Here is a 20,791-nt window from a genome sequence, read left to right as displayed (position 1 = left end):
AGATTTACTGTTACGTGTGTAAATTTCGTTTAATATTTATTTGTAAAATGTATTCCAAAAAATAAAAGTGTATTTGTAAAATAAAATGCTGATTTTGTAATATTTTCTTTAACTGCATAGGTGAGTGGCAAGATCAATCTATGTCTTATTTTACTTTCAATTTCAATTATTGTGGGTTTTTGAAAAATCAGCTTTCTCAGGTTGAATCTGTTACTGTGTTTTAAACCCTTTCTGAATATATTTGATTTAAAGTAGATGAAAATCCATTTTGTTTAACTTGGAATGTGTATTTGCTTGAATATTTAGTGCTAAATTATTAACCATTTGGACACTTTGCAGGTTATATGTAAATCCAGCTCTTGTGTGCAGAACCGGGGGGCTCTGGGCATATATATATTTTTTGTTAGGGTTTTAAAAAAAATTCTATATAACCATGACCTCTAAGCCAGTGACCAGTAATGTTTAACTGAAGCATTTCAACTATATATCTCTGCCTCCATTTTTCCTGAGTCCTAAACCCATTTTTTCTCTTTTACAGACCAACATAAATTATATGGTCAGGGTCACTTATTTTTTGTAACTCCTAAGGAACAGTTCAAATATTTTGTATATATTCAGCCTCATATAGATGCTTTCATATAAGTATAGTGTAGTATATTAAGTTTCTCCGATCCTGTGCATCCATCCAGCTTTACCCTACTTTCCCTAGATTTTGGAACAGGCTAAAAGTGGTTTAGTTTCCAGATGGGGAGCTTGGGAATGAGAGGTTGACTAGAGGTGGGAATAAGGGAAATGGCTTCTGATTTTCTGATAGCGTTGTTTATATATTGAATGACTGGTTGGCAAGGTAACAGCAATATCAGGACAAGGGCAAGGAGAAACCAATCAAAATATAACTGGCTTCCTGGCTGGGCACAGTGGCTCACGCCCGTAATTCCAGCACTTCGGGAGGCCGAGGCAGGTGGATCACCTGAGGTCAGGAGTTCAAGACCAGCCTGGCCAACATGGCGAAACCTTGTCTCGACTAAAAATACAAAAATTAGCCAGGCGTGCTGGCGGGCATCTGTAATCCCAGCTACTCAGGAGGCTGAGGCAGGAGAATTGTTTAACCTGGGAGGCAGAGATTGCAGTGAGCCGAGATCACGCCATTGCACTCCAGCCTGGGTGACGGAGTGAGACGGTCTCACGACAATAACAACGACAAAAAATATACACACATATATAAATAAATACAGATATGTGTTTTAAAAACTGGCTCCGTGCTGTCTATATAAATGAGGCATTTCTTCGTTGCCATGTGGAATTAGGAACTAGAGAGGACTCAGGATGGAGTAAGGCAGTGAATCAGAGAAATGGTAGGATCAAAGAGGAGGAAAAAGTTGCGACGCACTAAGGAAGTCGAGGACGTGGGGTTTTCTTTTACGAAATATTACTTAAATGAATTCCACTCTCTGAGAATTCATTGTAAGATTTGAACCATAGAAGGTAATTTAGTCTCATAGTAACCATATAAGATTGTCAAGTGGCCAGGCATTGGCTCTTTTTGTAAACAGTATGAAGGTTAGAGAAGAGAACGCTCTTTTCAAGGCCAAACAGCAACTCAGTCATGGCAAAGCCTGTATTAAACTGGAGTTTTTACTGGTGCCTTTTTAGTTTGTGCCACCTCTTTCCATACACAGAGTAAATAAAATGCTGATTTAATTTAGATTCGCTAGACCTGTTTCTTGCTGCTGCTTCTTGTATTTGACTAGTTATGAAATTAAAGAACAACAATATAAAGCAATCTAATTATAAAAACAATATTGCTTTTATAGATGAAATATATATAAATATATATAGATGATATACAGATATATCCTGCCTTTAGAATGTAAAACTTTTTCTAGAGTGTTTTTTGAAATTTTGCTTTCAATTGACTTGGTTAACGATTTTTTATTTTTTAGCTCATGGGGATATATTTAGATAATATTAGAATATTGCTATAATAAAATGATGTATCTTACATTCTAAGATGCTACTATTGATGATTGACTTAGGCAAATGCTTCCACTTCTTATGTGCTCATCTTTTCTTGCCTGTTAGTGGACTTGTAAGAATAGGAGTAACATTCCTACACCTCAGTCCTAACCAAAGATCTGTAGATTCACTGTGGCCATCATACTTAATAATTCATTATTCTTTTTATCCTTTGTTAGCTGGTTTTGCTATAATATAATAGTAATTCATTGATTCCTTTTGAACTTTTTAGTGCAAAAAACCTTAAAATAAGTTACAGAAATTGAACTTTAAGGCCACTAGGTTTTAAGAAAATGTTGTAAATCACTTGAGCATTGAGGATATCCTTTTAATATTTAATTTGTGATTTCAGGACTTAGTATTCTTATACAACAGTAGATTATTAGTAATGCTAAGTTCATGTAAAAGAAAATCAGAGTTCTCTATATCCCCCCAAAATTAGAATAATAATCCTCTGTTTTAAAAATCAGTGCCCTCTAGGCCAGGCAGAGTACCTCATGCCTGTAATCCCAGCACTTTGGGAGGTTGAAGCGGGCGGATCACTTGAGGTCAGGAGTTTGAGACCAGCCTGGTCAGCATCGTGAAACCCTCTCTCTACAAAAATACAAAAATTAGCCAGGTGTGGTGGTGCACACCTGTAATCCCAGCTACTCAGGAGACCGAGGCACAAGAATCGCTTGAACCTGGAGGGGTGCAGGTTGGAGTGAGCTGAGATCACGCTACTGCACTCCAGCCTGGACAACAGCGAGACTGTCTCAAAAAAAAAAAAAAAAAATTGATGCCTTCTACTGTTGAGAACTATAGGTATGAGAGGAATCTATAGCCAATTTGCTCTGCAACATAAAAATTTATGATCTTTCTCACTATAATCAAATGTAAATAAGTGAGACTTTTTTTTTCCCTTGCTGAAGTATGGGACTATATTGGAAAAAGATGTTTTGGTTATGGAGAAAGACATTAGTGGTCCTGATAATTCAGACGGATGGTGTTTCTGTTGGCTGGGTTAGATCTTATGTCCTGAGGAGCCCTACCAGAGAGGGTAGGTCATCTCCAAATGTTGAAGAGTAAGTGGCCCTTTTACAGTGCCGTGTCAGTAACCAGGAAGGTAAAGAGATTGTGGGCTTTGGTAATACTAACTGTAAAATCACAGTGGTAGACAGTCATCAGAGACCTATATATGCATACAAGTTATTCAGCACCAACACCAAGATACATCCTGTATTTAGAACGTAAAACTTTTTCTAGAGTGTTTTTTGAAATTTTGCTTTCTGTTGACTTGGTTAACAAATTATTGTTTCCTGTGGATCTCTAAATTTGAGGCACTAACGGAAACAAACTAGAACCAAGCTATGATCATTTCTATTATATGAGCCAATCAGAAGAGTTACTTGTTCTGTCTGGCTATATATTGTTAAATTCTATATGGTAATGTGAAAGAATGCTTCAGCTTAGAGCACCTCTCCCTCCCCTACGTACCTGCCCACACGTTTCTCAGCGGAGTTCTTATTGCCACAGCCTTTGGAGTAAAACCGCTCAGAGCTAGATAGCTGTAGCTCCCCAGTTTTCATCTATAAAATGAAAATAATAGAGATGAGGATTAAGGGAAATTATATACACAGCACTTTGCAGCCTAATACCGGATACAAGGTAAGCACTCAATCAATGGTATGCTGAATTATTTTATCCTACATTAATGTATTTGAAAAAAACATATTATAACTGGGGATGATTAATATGTCATTACAGATGTTTTTCCCCTTTTCCCTAGGATGAAAATGGGATAAATAGACCAGTCTGTTCCTACGTTAAACCACTTCGAGCTGGACGGCTTCTTGATACTCCAAGGCAAGCAGCAAGATTTGTTAATGTCCTTGGTTATGAACGAGCCCCTGTTATTGGAGGAGGAGGTAAACAGGAGCAGTGGTGCACTCTGCTGGCCTTTCTCTGTAGAAGCAAGGTATTATACACACATAATAGAATTAAGTAGCAGTATATCATAGTTGCTCTGAATTTGTAATCCATTTGTAAAATAATGCCTTAGGAAAATGTACATATAGTCAACCCTCTGTACCCACAGGTTCTGTATCTGTAGATTCAACCAACTGCAGAGCAAAAATATTTATAAAAGTGAAAAATAACACAATAATAAATAATAGTACAAATATAAAACAATGGAGTATAACAACTGTTTATGTAGCATTTACATTGTATTGAGATTTTTAAGTAATTTAGAGGTGATTTAAAGTACATAGGAGGATGTGCTTAGGTTATATGTAAAATACCATTTTGACTGGGTGCAGTGGCTCATGCCTGTATCCCAGCATTTTGGGAGGCTGAGGCGGGTGGATCACCTGAGGTCAGGAGTTCAAGACCAGTCTGGGCAACATGGTGAAACCCTATCTCTACTAAAATACAAAAAATTATCTGGGTGTGGTGTCACGTGCCTGTAATCCCAGCTACTCAGGAGGCTGAGGCAGGAGAATCGCCTAGACCTGGGAGGTGGAGGTTGCAGTGAGCCAAGATTGCGCCATTGCACTCCAGCCTGAGGACACAGCAAGACTCCATCTCAAAAAAAAAAAAAAAAAAAACTGTATACCATTTTATATAAGCCTTGAGTATCCATGGATTTTCTTTTGCAAGGGTCCTGGAACTAACTAACCCCTTTGGGTACCGTGAGACAGCTGTGCTATCAACTTGACCACGTCAGAACCTTGTTCTGTTTTTCATAACATTTAAATATCAATACACAAAAAACTCAGCATCTTTATTTTCTCATGTGGTTTCTTATTTAACTTATTGTGATTTCTGTGATGTAGGGACCTATAAGTACTAAAGTGTCAGAAATCAACTTACAGAATGAATTAGAGACAGCACCAGGACCAGACCATGGCTTTCTGGTACTATTGATGTGTTGAAATTTGCTCAGATAATACATCTTTAAAAAAGAGAAAATGGGGCCAGGTGCGGTGGCTCATGCCTGTAATCCCAGCACTTTGGGAGGCCTAGGTGGGCGGATCACCTGAGGTGATCGAGATCAGCTTGACCAATGTGGAGAAATCTTGTCGCCACTAAAAATACAAAATTAGCTGGGCGTGGTGGCACATGCCTGTAATCCCAGCTACTCAGGAGGCTGAGGCAGGAGAATTGCTTGAAACTGGCAGGCAGAGTTTGCTGTGAACTGAGATTGCGCCATTGCATTCCAGCCGGGCAGTAAGAGCGAAACTATCTCAAAAAAAAAACAGAAACAAAAAGATAAAATGGCAGTACAAAATGAATATAGAAAAGAAATCTTGAATGGCATGCTATTTTGTTTAGTTTTACATACAAATGTATATTTAATTACACTTTTTGAATGATTTGATTTCAGTAAACTAATTTTATAGATTATGGGATATTTCCTAATCTGTATTCTAAAAATGTTGATAGTATGATAACAAACAAGTAAAACTATCTTTACGCTGGGTGTGGTGGCTCACGCCTATAATCCCAGCACTTTGGGAGGCTGAGGCGGGCGGATCATGAGGTCAGGTGATCAAGACCATCCTGACTAATACAGTGAAACCCCGTCTCTACTAAAAATACAAAAAATTAGCCGGGCGTGGGAGCATGCACCTGTAATCCCAGCTACTCGGGAGGCTGAGGCAGGAGAATTGCTTGAACCTGGGAGGTGGAGGTTGCAGTGAGCCGAGATCATGCCACTGCACTCCAAACGGGGCGACAGAGCAAGTTAAAATATGTATATACACATATATATGTGTGTGTATGTATATGTATATAACAGCATTAACAGTAATGGTGAAACTTTACCCATAATTCTATTCCCAGTTTATCATTTTTTATATTTTTTCTCCCGTATATGTATCATTTATTCCATAATTATAATTAATGTAAATAAATGTTTGTATCTTGCTTTATAATTAAGCATTATGCTATGAACATTTTTCTATGTGTTGCTACAATCTTTCCGATTTCCTTTTTTTTTTTTTTTTTTTTTAAATGAGACAGAGTTTTGCTCTTGTCGCCCAGGCTGGAGTGCAATGGCACGATCTTGGCCCACTGCAACCTCCGTCTCCTGGGTTCAAGCGATTATCCTGCCTCAGCCTCGCTAGTAGCTCAGATTACAGGTGCATGCCACCACCCCCAGCTCATTTTTGTATTTTTAGTAGAGATGGGGTTTCACTGTGTTGGCCAGGCTGGTCTCGAACCCTGGTCTTAGGTGATCTGCCCGCCTTGGCCTCCTGAAGTGCTGATTTCCATTTTTTTAATGAGTGTTTAAGTTTTATTGAGTCAATATACAAAATATACTTAACTGTTTCCCTATTGTTAAGTTCCCTAACTGCCAAGTTAGGGTCGTTTTTTTTATTCAGTGGTTTTGTTGTTGTTGTTTGTTTTCTTTTGTTTTGTTTGGGACGGGGTCTCGCTCTGTCACCCAGGCTGTAGTGCAGTGGTATGATCTCGGCTCACTGCAACCTCTGCCTCCTGGCCTCAAGCAATTCTCCTACTTCAGCCTTCTGAGTAGCTGGGACTACAGGCATGGAGCCACCATGCTTGACCTTTTTTTTTCTTTTTTTGGTATTTTCAGTGGAGATGGGGTTTCTTGGCCAGGCTGGTCTCGAACTCCTTGCCTCAAGTGATCTGCCCACCTCAGCCTCCTAAAGTGCTGGGATTACAGGCAAAAGCCGGCACACCTGGCCATAAAGTTAAGCTGATTTTTAATTTTTCGATGTTATCGTGAATGAACTTTTACATTGACTATCTTTGCAGATATTATTATTTTACTTTTGAATTTTCTTTAGGACAAAATCTCAGAAATAATTGGGTCTAAAAGGTTGATTGGCCACATGCAGTGGCTCATGCCTATAATGCCAGCACTTTGGGAGGCCAAGGTGGGCGGATCACTTGAGGTCAGGAGTTCGAGACCAACCTGGCCAAAATGGTGAAACCCCGTCTCTACTAAAAATATAAAAATTAGCTGGGTGTGGTAGTGCACACCTGTAGTCCTAGCGACTCTGGAGGCTGAGGCAGGAGAATCGTTGGAACCTGGGAGGAGGAGGTTGTAGTGAGCCAAGGTCATGCCACTGCATTCCAGCCTGGGTGACAGAGCGAGACTCCATCTCAAAAAAAAAAAAAGTAAATTAAAAAATAAAAGATTGGTTATTACATTTTTGTAAAATCACTTTAAGAATTATAAAATGCTGTTTGTTTTCTTACAGTTAATTAAAAAAAAAAAACTGTAGCACCACCAATGCAAATTTTTTGGAGAAAGAAATTTCTTGGCGAGGTAAGGTGGCTCATGCCTGTAGTCTCAGCACTTTGGGAGGCTGAGGCAAGCAGATTGCTTGAGCCCAGGAATTCGAGACCAGCCAGGGCAACTTGGCGAAACCCCGTCTCTACAAAAACACAAAAAATTGCTGGGCCTGGTGATGAGCGCCCGTGGTCCCAGCTATTCAGGAGACTGAAGCGGAGGAATCGCTTGAGCTAGGGATGTCAAGGCTACAGTGAGCTGAGGATGTCAAGGCAGCAGTGAGCTGAGATCACCCCTACTGCACTCCAGCCTGGGTGACAGAACTAGACCCTATCTCGAGAGGAAAAAAAAAAAGAAAGTTCTTCATTCTGAAACGCAACTCAAATAGTTATTTTTGCTTTTGCCTGTAGTTTTCGTACACTTAAATACAAAATTGTAGCCATACTGTTTAATATCTTAGTAATTTTTTTCACAAAACACAGTATCAGATATTTTCTTTTCTTTTCTTTTCTTTTTTTTTTTTTTTTTTTGAGACAGAGTCTCACTCTGTTGCCCAGGCTGGAGTGCAGTGGCACGATCTCAGCTTACTGCAAGCTCCGCCTCCCGGGTTCAAGTGATTCTCCTGCCTCAGCCTCCCGAGTAGCTGGGATTACAGGCACACACCACCATGCCCAGCTAATATTTTCTGGTTTTTTATAGGTCTTTATAACTTTTAAAATTGAAAGTAATATAACCACCTCAAAGAAAATCTGGAAAATAGAGTGGAAAATTATATATAACCTCCCCAGTAGTAACCATTGTTGGCATTTTGTTGTTGTTCTTGCCAGTCATTTTTCCTATATATATATATTTTCTTGAAATTATCACATATAGATACTATCAGTCATTGGTTGAGTGCTTTCCATTTATTTGCATTTCTTGCTGTATGACTTGTTTGCTTGTTTGTTCATGTCCTTCAGCTATTAATCTATTAAAATATTCCAGGCTGGGAACAGGAGCTCATGCCTATAATCCCAACACTTTGGGAGGCTGAGGCAGGAGGATTACTTGAGCCCAGGAGTTCAAGAGCAGCCTGGTTAACACAGTAAGACCCCCGTTTATACAAAAAATTAGCTAGGTGTGGCAGTGCACACCTTTAGTTCCAGCTACTTGGGAGGCTGAGACAGGAAAATCACTTAAGCTTGGGAGGTCAAGGCTGCTGTGAATCATGTCACCAGCCTGGGTGACAGGACAGGCAAAAGGCTGTCTCAAAAAAAAAAAAAAAAATTCTACTTTTCTTTCTATGTTGTGTGAGTTCTTTATAAAACTTTTTTTTTTTTTTTTGGAAACAGAGTCTCACTTTGTTGCCCGGGCTGGAATGCAGTGGCGCGATTGCAGCTCACTGCAACCTCTGCCTCCCGGGTTCCGGTGATTCTCTTGCCTTGCCTCCCGAGTAGCTGGGACTATGGGTGTGCACCACCATGCCCAGCTAATTTTTGTATTTTTAGTAGAGACGGGGTTTCCCTATGTTGGCCAGGCTGGTCTCCAACTCCTGACGTCAAGTGATCCACCCGCCTCGGCTTCCCAAAGTGTTGGGATTACAGGCGTGAGCCACTGTGCCCGGCCAATAAATTTTTATTATAACTTTGTATTTAAGTAAGTAATGAGGAAACAATATGGAAGAACGAATACTTCATTTTAATTTGTCTTATCTTCCAGGGTGACTGTGAAGATCATGCTAACCTTCTGTGCAGCCTTCTTCTTGGATATGGATTAGAAGCCTTTGTTTGTGTTGGGACCAAGGCAAAAGGAGTACCTCATGCATGGGTTATGACTTGTGGAACTGATGGGACCATCACTTTTTGGGAGAGTTTAACAGGACACAGGTTAGTCTACTAAGTGTATAAGGATATTAAAATGAAGTTATAAGTTTTTTTTTTTTTTTGAGACGGAGTCTTGCTCTGTCGCCCAGGCTGGAGTGCACTGGCACAATCTCAGCTCACTGCAACCTCCGCCTCCCAGGTTCAAGCCGATTCTCCTGGCTCAGCCTCCCAGTAGCTGGGATTACAGGTGCACGCCACTGCACCTGGCTGATTTTTATAATTTTAGTAGAGACAAGTTTTCACCATGTTGGCCAGGCTGGTCTCAAACTCCTGACCTCAGGTGATCCACCCACCTCAGTCCCCCAATCACGCTGGGATTACAGGCGTGAGCCACCGTGCCCAGCTTAAGTTTTAAGTATTTTAAATTATAAGGGTTTTTTGTCCATATTGATGGTACTTGAAGGTACGTGTTGATGATTTTAGTTAGAGCCTTTTTAGTGATTACGTAAAAAAGTACTTCAATTATGGCAGCTAAGTAAATGAACTCTAAGAAAACTTTTACCTCAAATATTCTTTACCAACATGATGTTGGTAAACAGTAAATTATATTTACTAGTTGTGTATGATTAGCATCTTTTTTTTTTCAGTTTTCTCTCTTTTTTTTTTTTTTTGGCAGTGTCTCACTCTGTTGCCCAGGCTGGAGTGTAGTGGCACAGTCACAGCCCACTGCAGCATCCCCTTCCTGGGTTCCAGTGGTCCTCCTACCTCAGCCTCTTGGGTAGCTGGGACTGCAGGTGTGCACAGCCATGCCTAGCTAATTTTTTTGGAGGGATGAGGTTTTGCTGTGTTGTCTGGGCTGGTCTTTAATTCCTGGGCTCAAGCAGGCTGTCCGCCACGGCCTCCCAAAGTGCTGAGCCACCACGCCTGGCCGGCATATGTTTTTTTCTGATGATCATCCCTAAGCCTGAAAATAAGTTCAAGTTGTAAATCATTATTTCTTTTTAAAATTTGATGTGGTTACCATCTCCATGTTGGCAATCCACTGGACACATTTTTTGAAGTACTTTAGCCTGTCATCAGATTTTGAAAGAGCTGAGTACCTCTGTTGTAGGACTTCCTCCTTAGTTCAGCTAAGAGCTGGATCTTTGTCACACGGCCACGAAAAATTAGGCTCGTAGGCAATTTGAAGGGGGAGAAAAATGGAATTTATTGGACAAAAAGGAAAAAAACTGGGAAACAGGGACCCTCCACAAAGCCAGAGCGCCCGCTAGTGTGCTTCCCGCCTCGCAGATTCACTTCCAGGGTCCACTCAGGAAGAGGAGGGGCCAGGCTCCTCCCCACTGCAAATTGCTGAACTTGTGTGGCTCCACCCCAGTGTACGCTCCTCCCAGTGCACAGGCTGGTTGGAGTTTCTCTGGGGACCCCTTTCCACCTGGCTGTCTCACTTCTCTTCCTGGAATATTCTCTTTCCTTAGCTTATTTCTTGTAATTGTCTTTCAATATTCATTATTCCTCTCTGGCTGTTCGCAGTTTTTCCTTCATCTTGTCTTCAAATGCATGTGTTCTAGAGGCTCGGCCATGGGCCCTCTTCATTTCCCTGAGTCCTTTTTCTCCCTGGTTGATAATCATGCCCAGTGATGTTTTGGTTAGTTGTGCCTAAAAATGCATAACCAGATTTTTAAAATTATGTTATCTGAGGCAAACTTTTTTTATTTTTTTTTTTTCTTGGAGACGGAGTTCCACTCTTGTTGCTCAGCCTCCCAAGTAGCTGGGACTACAGGCACGCACTCCCACGCCCAGCTAATTTTTGTGTTTTTAGTAGAGACAGGGTTTCACTACGTTGGTCAGGCTGGTCTCGAACTCTTGACCTCAAGTGATCTACCTGCCTTGGCCTACCAAAGTGCTGGTATTACCGCACCTGGCCTTTGATCTTAACAGTATACACAGAATGTATTCTGTTGTTTAGAGTTGGTTTCAGTATTGTAAGATGTACCATACAATTAATACAGAGTAATCAAATTGTGGAAATAAAGAAAAACAAGTATTAAACTCTAGTTCTGAAAAAGTAGTTATGGCCTTAAGTGTTAGAATAATTTTCTCAGTAAGATGCTGCCTTCTTAATTTTTAAGTTCTCATATGTAAAATTATTTAATTTTTTTAGGTACATCCATAAACCTACCAATCCTGATGAACCTCCAGTTGCTGAACAGCCCAAACCACTGTACCCATATCGAACAATTGGTTGTGTTTTCAACCATCAGATGTTCCTGGGAAATTGTCAACCCTCTGATGCAGTAGAAACCTGTGTATTTGATTTGAATGATGAATCCAAATGGAAGCCCATGAGTGAGGAAGCAATTAAATCTGTGTGTGCTCCTGGAGCTACAACCTCCCTTCCTCCCTTTCCACCTCTGTGTGCGTCCACAATTGACGCATCAGTAACAAGTAATGAAATTGAAATGCAGCTGAGGCTCCTAGTGTCAGAACACAGGAAGGTAATTCACACTGAAACAGTTGTAGTTTCCTACTTCTTTTCATTTGTGTAGTATTGTATTTAACTATTTTTTGGTGTGTGTGATAGTGCCAGTCACTATTCTAGACCTGAACAAAACAACTATAGTCCCTACTATTATGAACCTTATAATTTTGAAAGTCGTGAAAGTTTAAGTTCTGAGACTCAAAAATCTCCAAATTAATTAATACTTATAGAATGAATTACTTCCTCTTAGAAATGAAGAATGGTGAACCTGTTCACATCCCTTAGAGTCAGGATTTTTGCTGAATACCACTATTTGGATTTCCTCTTTGTGAAATGCTTATTCACATATTTGCCCCTTTAAAAATCCTGGGTTAGGCTGGGCTTGATGGCTCACGCCTATAATCCCAGCACTTTGGGAGGCTGAGGTGGGTGGATCGCTTGTGCCCAGGAATTCAAGACCAGCCTGGGGAATATGATGAAACACTATCTCTATTATTTTTTAAAGAAAAAATATGTATACTGGGTTATATTTTTTTCATATTCATTTTTCTCCCCAGGTTGGTTCCTGTTTGTTTTCATATTATACTCAACTAAGTAGATGTCTGGCTTTAATCTGCATTTCCCTGATTACTTATGAGATCAAGCCTCTTTTATTTTTATTTTTATTTTTTATTTTTAAGATGGAGTCTCTCGCTCTGCCACCCAGGCTGGAGCGCAGTGGCGTGGTCTTGGTTCACTGCAACCTCCACCTCCCAGGTTTAAGCAATTCTCCTGTCTCCGCCTCCTGAATGACTGGGATTATAGACATGTGCTACCATGCCGCCAATTTTTGTATTTTTTGTAGAGATAGGGTTTCACCACGTTGGCCAGGCTGGTCTCGAAGTGATCTACCTGCCTCAGCCTCCCAAAGTGCTGGGATTACAGTTGTGAGCCACTGTGCCCAGCCAGATCAAGCCTCTTGTCAAATAGCATGAAGATTTCCTTTGTAAAGTGCCTTTAAGAAGATATAAAAAGTATTAAGTCATAAAGGAAAAGATTTTATCTTAAAGACTTAAGTTCATCAAAAGAAAACATTAAGAGATTGAAGCTGTGGGGTGGGAAAAGTTATTTGTAACACGTATCACCAACAAAGGACTCGAATCCAAAATTCCTACAAGATTGAGTTCTAATTCGCCTTTTAGGGTTCCCTGTTCCAGTCCCCACCTTGGGTGAGCCCTGTTTTCTACGTTCTTTGAGGCTATCAAAGGCAAACTGATTTATCAAACATGTTCTCTGGGTTCCCAGTTACTCTTAGCTTTGGCCTCTAATATATTTCTTATTCACTTGTCAACTTACCAAAGCATTTAAATATATATTTTGGAAAACTTGGCATTTGTAATATGGTTTCAGCAAGAGTTGGTCAGGATACCTCTGGTCCATTATATTGCTGGAAATGAATGCCCCTTATTACTTTTTATTTCCTTCCATCACTTGTATTGCCTTTAGCTTTCTTTTCTTAGGTTCTGCTTACAAATAAAAGCAGTATCTTACAAGAATTACTTTTGGCCAGGCATGGTGTCTCACGCCTGTAATCCCAGCAGTTTGGGAGGCTGAGATGGGTGGATCGCTTGAGCTCAGGAGTTCAAGACCAGCCTGGGTAACATGGTGAGACCCTGTCTCTACAAAAAGTACAAAAATTAGCCGGCTGTCGTGGCGCATGCCTGCAGTCCCAGCTACTTGGAGGCTGAGGTGAAAGGAGCCAGGGAGGCGGAGGCTGCAGTGAGCCGAGATTGTGCCACTGCACTCCAGCCTGGGTGACAGAGTAAGACCCTGTCTCAAAAAAAAAAAAAGAAAGAAAGAATTACTGTTTATAGAAAAAGAAAACGAAGCTGTGACGGATGCCAGTGTTGATCACTATTTAAGTTAAGGTGCCTATAAATCAGCAAAAGTTCACATTTTGCCACAGGAGAAGCATTGTTAACCATGGACCTTTGAGACCATTTGTGACGAGTTAAAACTTTGAATGTGAAATGAGGAAATGCCAGAGATCCATTACGATAATCAAAATATCTAGAATTTTGAGAATTTTTTGTATTTGGTTTTTTTTTTTTTTTTTTTTGAGACGGAGTCTCGCTCTGTCGCCCAGGCTGGAGTGCAGTGGCGCAATCTCGGCTCACTGCAAGCTCCGCCTCCCGGGTTCTCGCCATTCTCCTGCCTCAGCCTCCCGAGTAGCTGGGACTACAGGCGCCCGCCCCTGCGCCCGGCTAATTTTTTCTATTTTTAGTAGAGACGGGGTTTCACCATGGTCTCAATCTCCTGACCTTGTGATCCGCCCACCTCGGCCTCCCAAAGTGCTGGGATTACAGGCGTGAGCCACCACGCCCGGCCGAATTTTTTGTATTTGTAACAATATTATTTTTAACTTCATATGTCTAGATATCAATAGATATCATTTGGTGTTACAAATGGAATCATGGGCTGGGTGCGATGGCTCACGCCTGTAAATCCCAGCACTTTGGGAGGCCAAGGTGGGTGGATCACTTGAGGTCAGGAGTTCGAGACCAGCCTGGCCAACATGGTGAAACCCCGTCTCTACTAAAAATGCAAAAATTAGCCGGGCTTGGTGGTGGGTGCCTGTAATGCCAACTACTCAGGAGGCTGAGGCAGGATAATCACTTGAACCTGGGAGGCAGAGGTTGCAGCGAGCCAAGATCGTGCCACTGCATTCCAGCCTGGGCAACAGAGTAAGACTCTGTCTCCAAAAATTAAAAAAAATAAAAAATAAGTGGAATCATGTGTTTTTAACATTAGAAATATGTTTTAAGCTCCCTAGGGGCCTGTAAAATGTGTTCATCTTTTTATCTCTTATAGTATATAAGTTTTATAGAGTACATGTTCAGTAAATACTTGTTTAATTACATATAGAATTAATTTGTTGACTTTTCTCACCTCTGCAGTTCAGTTTGTGGTAGGAAGAGTCAGTCTTTAGTAAACAGATTCATTCTTACTAAGCTCTTTTTTTTTTTTTTTGAGACAGAGTCTCGCTTTGTCGCCCAGGCTGGAGTATAGTGGCATGATCTCGGCTCACTACAAGCTCTGCCTCCCGGCTTCACGCCATTCTCCTGCCTCAGCCTCCTGAGTAGCTGGGACTACAAGCACCTGCCACCACGCTCGGCTAATGTTTTGTATTTTTAGTAGAGACAGGGTTTCACTGTGTTAGCCAGGATGGTCTCAATCTCCTGACCTCGTGATCAGCCCACCTTGGCCTCCCAAAGTACTGGGATTGCAGGCGTGAGCCACCACGCACGGCCTAAACTCTTTAAAGTTAAGTAAAATATCTCAAAATATCTCAAAATATAAGAATTATACCTGTCCTCCATATTAAGACTATTTCATATAGTATTTTTTAGTAGATATTAGAGTACTACAGGATTTGGGGACCTCGTGAACGACATTGTTTTGAATGTTTTTTTTTTGGTTATTTCTCTAAGAAGTAAAATCTGATCACCTGTAGTTCCTTTTATCTGATTTTTATTTCTATACATCCCTATAATTATTATTATTAAAATATTATGATAGCTTTTAAAAATCTTTTCTTGGTATACATTAAAATGATCAACATTTTTATTTAGTTGGTTTGAAAATATTTTTGTATTTCACTTTTTCTTTTTCTCTTGATTGCTTATAGGATCTGGGCCTCACTACTGTTTGGGAAGACCAGCTCTCCTACCTTTTATCACCAGCTTTGGCGTCTTATGAATTTGAGCGTACAACAAGTATTTCAGCAGGCAATGAAGAATTTCAAGATGCCATAAGAAGGGCTGTGCCTGATGGTCACACATTTAAAGGGTTCCCAATACATTTTGTGTATAGAAATGCAAGACGTGCATTTGCCACATGTCTTCGGTAAGGTGTAATTTATGGAATCCTTTTTTCAGTTTAGGAATCTTAGAGATCAGTCTGGCAGGGTTTTTTTTATTTTGTGTTTTTTTTATTTTTTTTAACTCAAGGTCTTGCTCTGCTGCCCATGCTGGAGTATAGTGGCACAGTAATGGCTCACTGCAGCCTGGACCTCCTGGGCCCAAGTGATCCTTCCACCTCACTCTTCCAAGCAACTGGGACCACAGGCACGTGCCACCATACGTGGCTATTTTTTTTAAATCTTTATTTTGTAGAGATGGGGTCTTCCTATGTTGCCCAGGCTGGTCTTGAACTACTGGGCTCAAGCAGTCTTCCCACCTCGGCCTCCCAAAGTGCTGGGATTGCACGTGTGAGCCATTGCACCCAGCCTAATCTGGTAGTTATTTAGGAATGACATCCGAGTCACATGGGAGCTTTTTCAGTGACTTACCCTCCTTGCCACAGATTTTGATTCATTTGGTCTGAAATGTAGCCCTAGATAGTCTGGGATGATTTTCCCAGTGATTTTGGTGTAGTCTAAGGTATCTCTGATTTTGTTTGGACTATAAGGAAATAGTCTGTAATTTGAATAGCTTGACCAAAATTATAGTGTCTTTGATAGCAGAGACAGAATTTGAAAAAATTATTTTATTTATTTATTTTTGAGATGGAGTCTCAGTCTGTCACCCAGGCTAGAGTGCAGTGGCACAATCTTGGCTCACTGCAACCTCTGCCTCCCGGATTTAAGTGATTCTCCTGCCTCAGCCTCCCAAGTAGCTGGGATTACAGACACCTGCCACCATATCTGGCTAATTTTTGTAATTTTTAGTAGAGATGGGGTTTCACTATGTTGGCCAAGCTGGTCTTGAACTCCTGACCTCAGGTGATCCACCTGTCTCGGCCTCCCAAAGTGCTGAGATTACAGGCATGAGCCACCATGCCTAGCCTGAAAAAATTATTTGAAATACTGATTTACTTGCAAATAAGGAAGTAAAGTGTATGGTCACTTCTTAATTGAATAATTTTTTTTTCTTAAATAGATCTCCTTTCTGTGAAGAAATAATCTGTTGCCGTGGAGACCAAGTGCGACTGGCAGTTCGTGTCCGAGTGTTTACTTACCCTGAATCTGCATGTGCTGTTTGGATCATGTTTGCTTGTAAATATCGCTCGGTATTATAGGGCCAATATTTATGTAAGAATTATACCTGTGTGTAATTAGAATTTTACACATTGTACATTACTTAGCTATTTAGAGGTTTGTTATTTTAAAATCACAATCTGGCTTGAATGGCATGTTTCAATTTTGTATATACTTGACTGGTAATGTTTAAAAAAAAAATCATGTGTTCCTTTAAAAATTAAGGCTGAAAAACTTGTATAAATCTCCCTGGAATTTAGTATAAATTAAGTGTATATTCTATTTTAATAAATGCTACTTTGTTTACAGTTACCAGTAGTTTAAATATTAATATAAAATGCATTCAGTTTTCTTTACACTAACAGGTAATCAAAGAGAGATTTGTCTAAGAGTTTGAGCCCTAGAAAAATCAATATGATCATTACTTTTCACAGGTTAATGGGATTATTTTACACAAATTAGGAGAAATTAACTTCATGACAGATTTATTTATTGCATTGGTAAAAATAAATGTTGATGAATTATCACTTTTGTGGTTTATTCCTAGCCCTTGGGATATTTGAGACTGTCCAGAAATTTAAGGTTGGACCTTGAAGCAAGAATAGGAAAAAACTAATACCAGAAAAGCATAACTATTAATAACCTCATATGAAAGTACATGAATCATTTAGAAATATTTATCAGTGTGATTCATTGTAAAAATGAACTGGGTATTTTAGAAAAAATTTATTATACCTCTTTGTTACGATACTGATAAATTGTGATCTTGCAGTCTATCACTGATTTTCTGTGGTCAGAGGATTCATTACTAGCCTCTTCATGGATTCTATCTTCTAAAACCCTTTTTTCTTTCTTTTCATTGTGATAAAAAAATCAGCATATATGTGACTAAATGAGAGATTATGTGAGACCACAGAAAACAAGCATATGTGAGTGACTCCATACTGATTTTTGTTTTAAAATTGAGCACGTTTTCAAAGTTTTTTAAGGCTCGGCACAGTGGCTTATGCCTGTAATCCCAGCACTTTGGGAGGCCGAGGTGGGCGGATCACTTGAGGTCAGGAGTTCATGACCAGCCTGGGCAACATGGTGAAACCCTGTCTCTACTAAAACTACAAAAATTAGGCGGGGCGTGGTGGCTCACACCTGTAATCCCAGCTACTCAGGAGGCTGAGGCAGGAGAATCGCTTTAACCTGGGAGGCAGAGGTTGCAGTGAGGTGAGATTGTGCCACTGCACTCCAGCATGGGAGGCAGGGCAACACTGTGTCTCAAAAAAAACAAAAAACAAAACAAAAGGGCCTGGCATGGTGGCTCACACCTGTAATCCCAGAACTTTGGGAGGCCGCTGTGGGTGGATCACAAGGTCAGGGGTTCGAGACCAGCCTGGCCAACGTAGTAAAACCCTGTCTCTACTAAAAATACAAAAATTAGCTGGGCATGGTGGCATGTGCCTGTAGTCCAGCTACTCAGGAGACTGAGGCAGGAGAATCGCTTGAACTCGGGAGGCAGAGGTTGTGATGAGCCAAGATTACGCCACTGCACTCCAGCCTGGGCAACAGAGCAATACTCCATCTCAAAAAAAAAGTTTTTTAAAAATTAATTTTAAGTAGCTAGGCATGGTGTCACACGCCCATAATCCAAGCTACTCGGGAGTCTGAGGTGGAAGGATCGCTTGAGCCTACAGAGGTTCTGGTGAGCTAAGATCACATCACTGTACTCCAGCTTGGGTGACAGAGCAAGACTCTGTCTCAAAAAAAAAAAAAAAAGTGAAAGCTGATTCCTCAACTTATTTTAACATTTTATATATTAAAAAAAAGTTTTAAGTGAACAAAAGCAAACATTAAAAAGAGTAGCAATTCAACTTTTTGTAAGAAGCTGCATAATACATGATATGAGGGGTCTGACTGCCTATTTAGCACCTCTGTGCATAGTTCTTTTTACTTTTTTAAGTTTATTTTTTCAAAGAATCTTCGTTCACTCTGATGTGTGTAGTTCTTAATTTAGTTGCTTCATCCACTGATCTTAAGAAAGTAACTCTATACCAGTTGGCTATCCAAGTTATTATTTTAATCACTTTAATTCACCCCTACAAATAAAATGATTTTGTTTTTCGAAAATTAAAATCTAAAAGTGTCTTAAAATTTACTTTTTGGGCCAGGTGTGGTGGCTCACACCTATAATCCCAGCACTTTTGGAAGCTAAGGCCGGAGGATGGCCAAGAGCTCAAGACCAGCCTGGGAGCATAGAGACCCCCCAACTCTATAAAAAAATAAATCTGCTTTGTTTTATTTTTATATATAATAAATACTTATGATTCAATTTGTTTAAAAAGTCTGAAAATATTACGATCCCTATTCTACAATTTTCATCAAAAATGGTACTCAGATGTTTCATGTGAAACTGACGGCCGGGCACGGTGGCTCAAGCCTGTAATCCCAGCACTTTGGGAGGCCGAGATGGGCGGATCACGAGGTCAGGAGATCGAGACCATCCTGGCTAACACGGTAAAACCCCGTCTCTACTAAAAAAATACAAAAAACTAGCCGGGCGACGCGGCGGGCGCCTGTAATCCCAGCTACTCGGGAGGCTAAGGCAGGAGAATGGCGTAAACCCGGGAGGCGCAGCTTGCAGTGAGCTGAGATCCGGCCACTGCACTCCAGCCTGGGCAACAGAGGGAGACTCCGTCTCAAAAAAAAAAAAAAAAAACAAAAAAAAGAAACTGACATGACTGTAGAAAATTAGCAAAATAATAATTAAAGCTTTTTTTAAAGCATAATGGCTCACACCTATAATTCCAGTACTCTGGGAGGCTGAGGCAGGAGAATGTCTTGGGTTCAAGAGTTTAAGACCAGCCTGGGCAATATAGCAAGACCCCATCTCTACAAAAAATTTTAAAAATTAGCATGGCGTGATTGTGCACACCTGTAGTCCCAGCTACTTGGGAGGGTGAAGTGGGTGAATCACTTGAGCCCAAAAGATTGTGCCACTGCACTCCAGCCTGGGTGATAGAGCAAGACCCTATCTCAAAGAAAAAAAACTTTTGCCAAAATTACAAATAAAGCTATCAACAGAAAATTGCTGGTAATTTTCAACTTTTGAGACAAACTATGAGGTATGCACTAAGAGACAGACTATATTAAGATCAAGGCTGAATTAACATTGAGGCTGAGTTTCCCACCTTATTGTACCAGAGTAATGTGTATTTCAAATGCACTTTTGGTATAAACTGTGTAATAAATATGCTTTTTATGCACCAAGAGTCTGGCATTAATATTTTTCTCTAAAGACTTATAAGGTTATTTCAGTGCATGTACCACTAGAAGTCTGCTATTATTATTTTTTCTTTTTTCTTTTTTTTTGAGACAGAGTCTCACTCTGTTGCCCAGGCTGGAGTGCAGTGGCGCAATCTTGGCTCACGGCAACCTCCGCCTCCCAGGTTCAAGCAGTTCTCCTGCCTCAGCCTCCCAAGTAGCTGGGACTACAGGCACATGCTGCCACGCCCAGCTAATTTTTTTGTGTTTGAGATGGGGTTTCACCTCGTTGCCCAGGCTGGTCGCGAACTCTTAAGCTCAGGCAATCCACCCGCCTCGGCCTCCCCAAGTGCTGGGATTACAGGTATGAGCCATCACGCCTGGCTTGTTCTTACTAATAATTTTTCTTTTTCTTTTTTTTTTTTGAGACAAGAGTTTGGCTCTTGTTGCCCAGGCTGGAGTGCAACAGCGCAATCTCAGCTCACCACAACCTCTGCCTCCTGGGTTCAAGTGATTCTCCTGCCTCAGCCTCCCAAGTAGCTGGGATTACAGACACCTGCCATCACATCTGGCTAATTTTTTTTTTTTTTTTTTTTAGTAGAGATGGGGTTTCTGCATGTTGGTCAGGTGGGCCTCAAACTCCTGACCTCAGGTGATCCACCCACCTTGGCCTCCCAAAGTGCTGGAATTACAGGCAGGAGCCACCATGCCTGGCCAATTTTTCTTTTTAAGAATTAAATTTACCTTGTATATTTAGCTGTCATAAAAGTTGTTTTTCTATTAAAAATGTAAAATTTAAAAAACAATGTCTCTAAGGTGTTGTTCTTGACAATATGTATACTGACAGTCCCCTCTATATGTGTATATATATGTATTTTTATATCTCTCTATTTAGTTAATAGAAAAGTATCAGAAACCCAGAAACTTCATTTTTCATTAGTCAAGCATAAACCTATTGAATAAAAATTTGAGCCAATCCA

At 40.4% G+C, this 20,791-nt stretch overlaps 2 protein-coding genes across 4 annotated transcripts in view; one reads left to right on the top strand and one right to left on the bottom strand.

Moving 5' to 3' along the window:
• The window catches only part of LOC105478925 (proteasome assembly chaperone 2), a 67,599-nt gene that overhangs the window by 35,593 nt on the left and 11,215 nt on the right, over window positions 1-20,791 (bottom strand). The window contains exon 4 of the mRNA XM_011736656.2: window positions 3,493-3,584. The gene's annotated coding sequence lies outside the window, so the exon portion shown is untranslated. The remainder of the gene's footprint in view (window positions 1-3,492; window positions 3,585-20,791) is intronic.
• The window catches only part of LOC105478927 (centrosomal protein 76), a 39,869-nt gene that overhangs the window by 12,031 nt on the left and 7,047 nt on the right, over window positions 1-20,791 (top strand). The window contains exons 8-12 of one of the 3 annotated variants that reach the window (XM_011736660.2): window positions 3,785-3,973; window positions 8,960-9,126; window positions 11,225-11,558; window positions 15,210-15,427; window positions 16,462-16,577. In XM_011736660.2, the coding sequence (XP_011734962.1) occupies window positions 3,785-3,973; window positions 8,960-9,126; window positions 11,225-11,558; window positions 15,210-15,427; window positions 16,462-16,577 (1,024 nt within the window). Of the gene's footprint in view, window positions 1-3,784; window positions 3,974-8,959; window positions 9,127-11,224; window positions 11,559-15,209; window positions 15,428-16,461; window positions 17,575-20,791 lie in introns of those variants that run through there. The other 2 variants (XM_011736661.3, XM_011736659.2) reach the window with 2 other exon arrangements.

The sequence above is a fragment of the Macaca nemestrina genome, chromosome 19 (genome assembly GCF_043159975.1).
Source record: "Macaca nemestrina isolate mMacNem1 chromosome 19, mMacNem.hap1, whole genome shotgun sequence".
NCBI classification, from domain to species: domain Eukaryota; kingdom Metazoa; phylum Chordata; class Mammalia; order Primates; family Cercopithecidae; genus Macaca; species Macaca nemestrina.
This window is presented reverse-complemented; position numbering and strand designations above follow the sequence as displayed.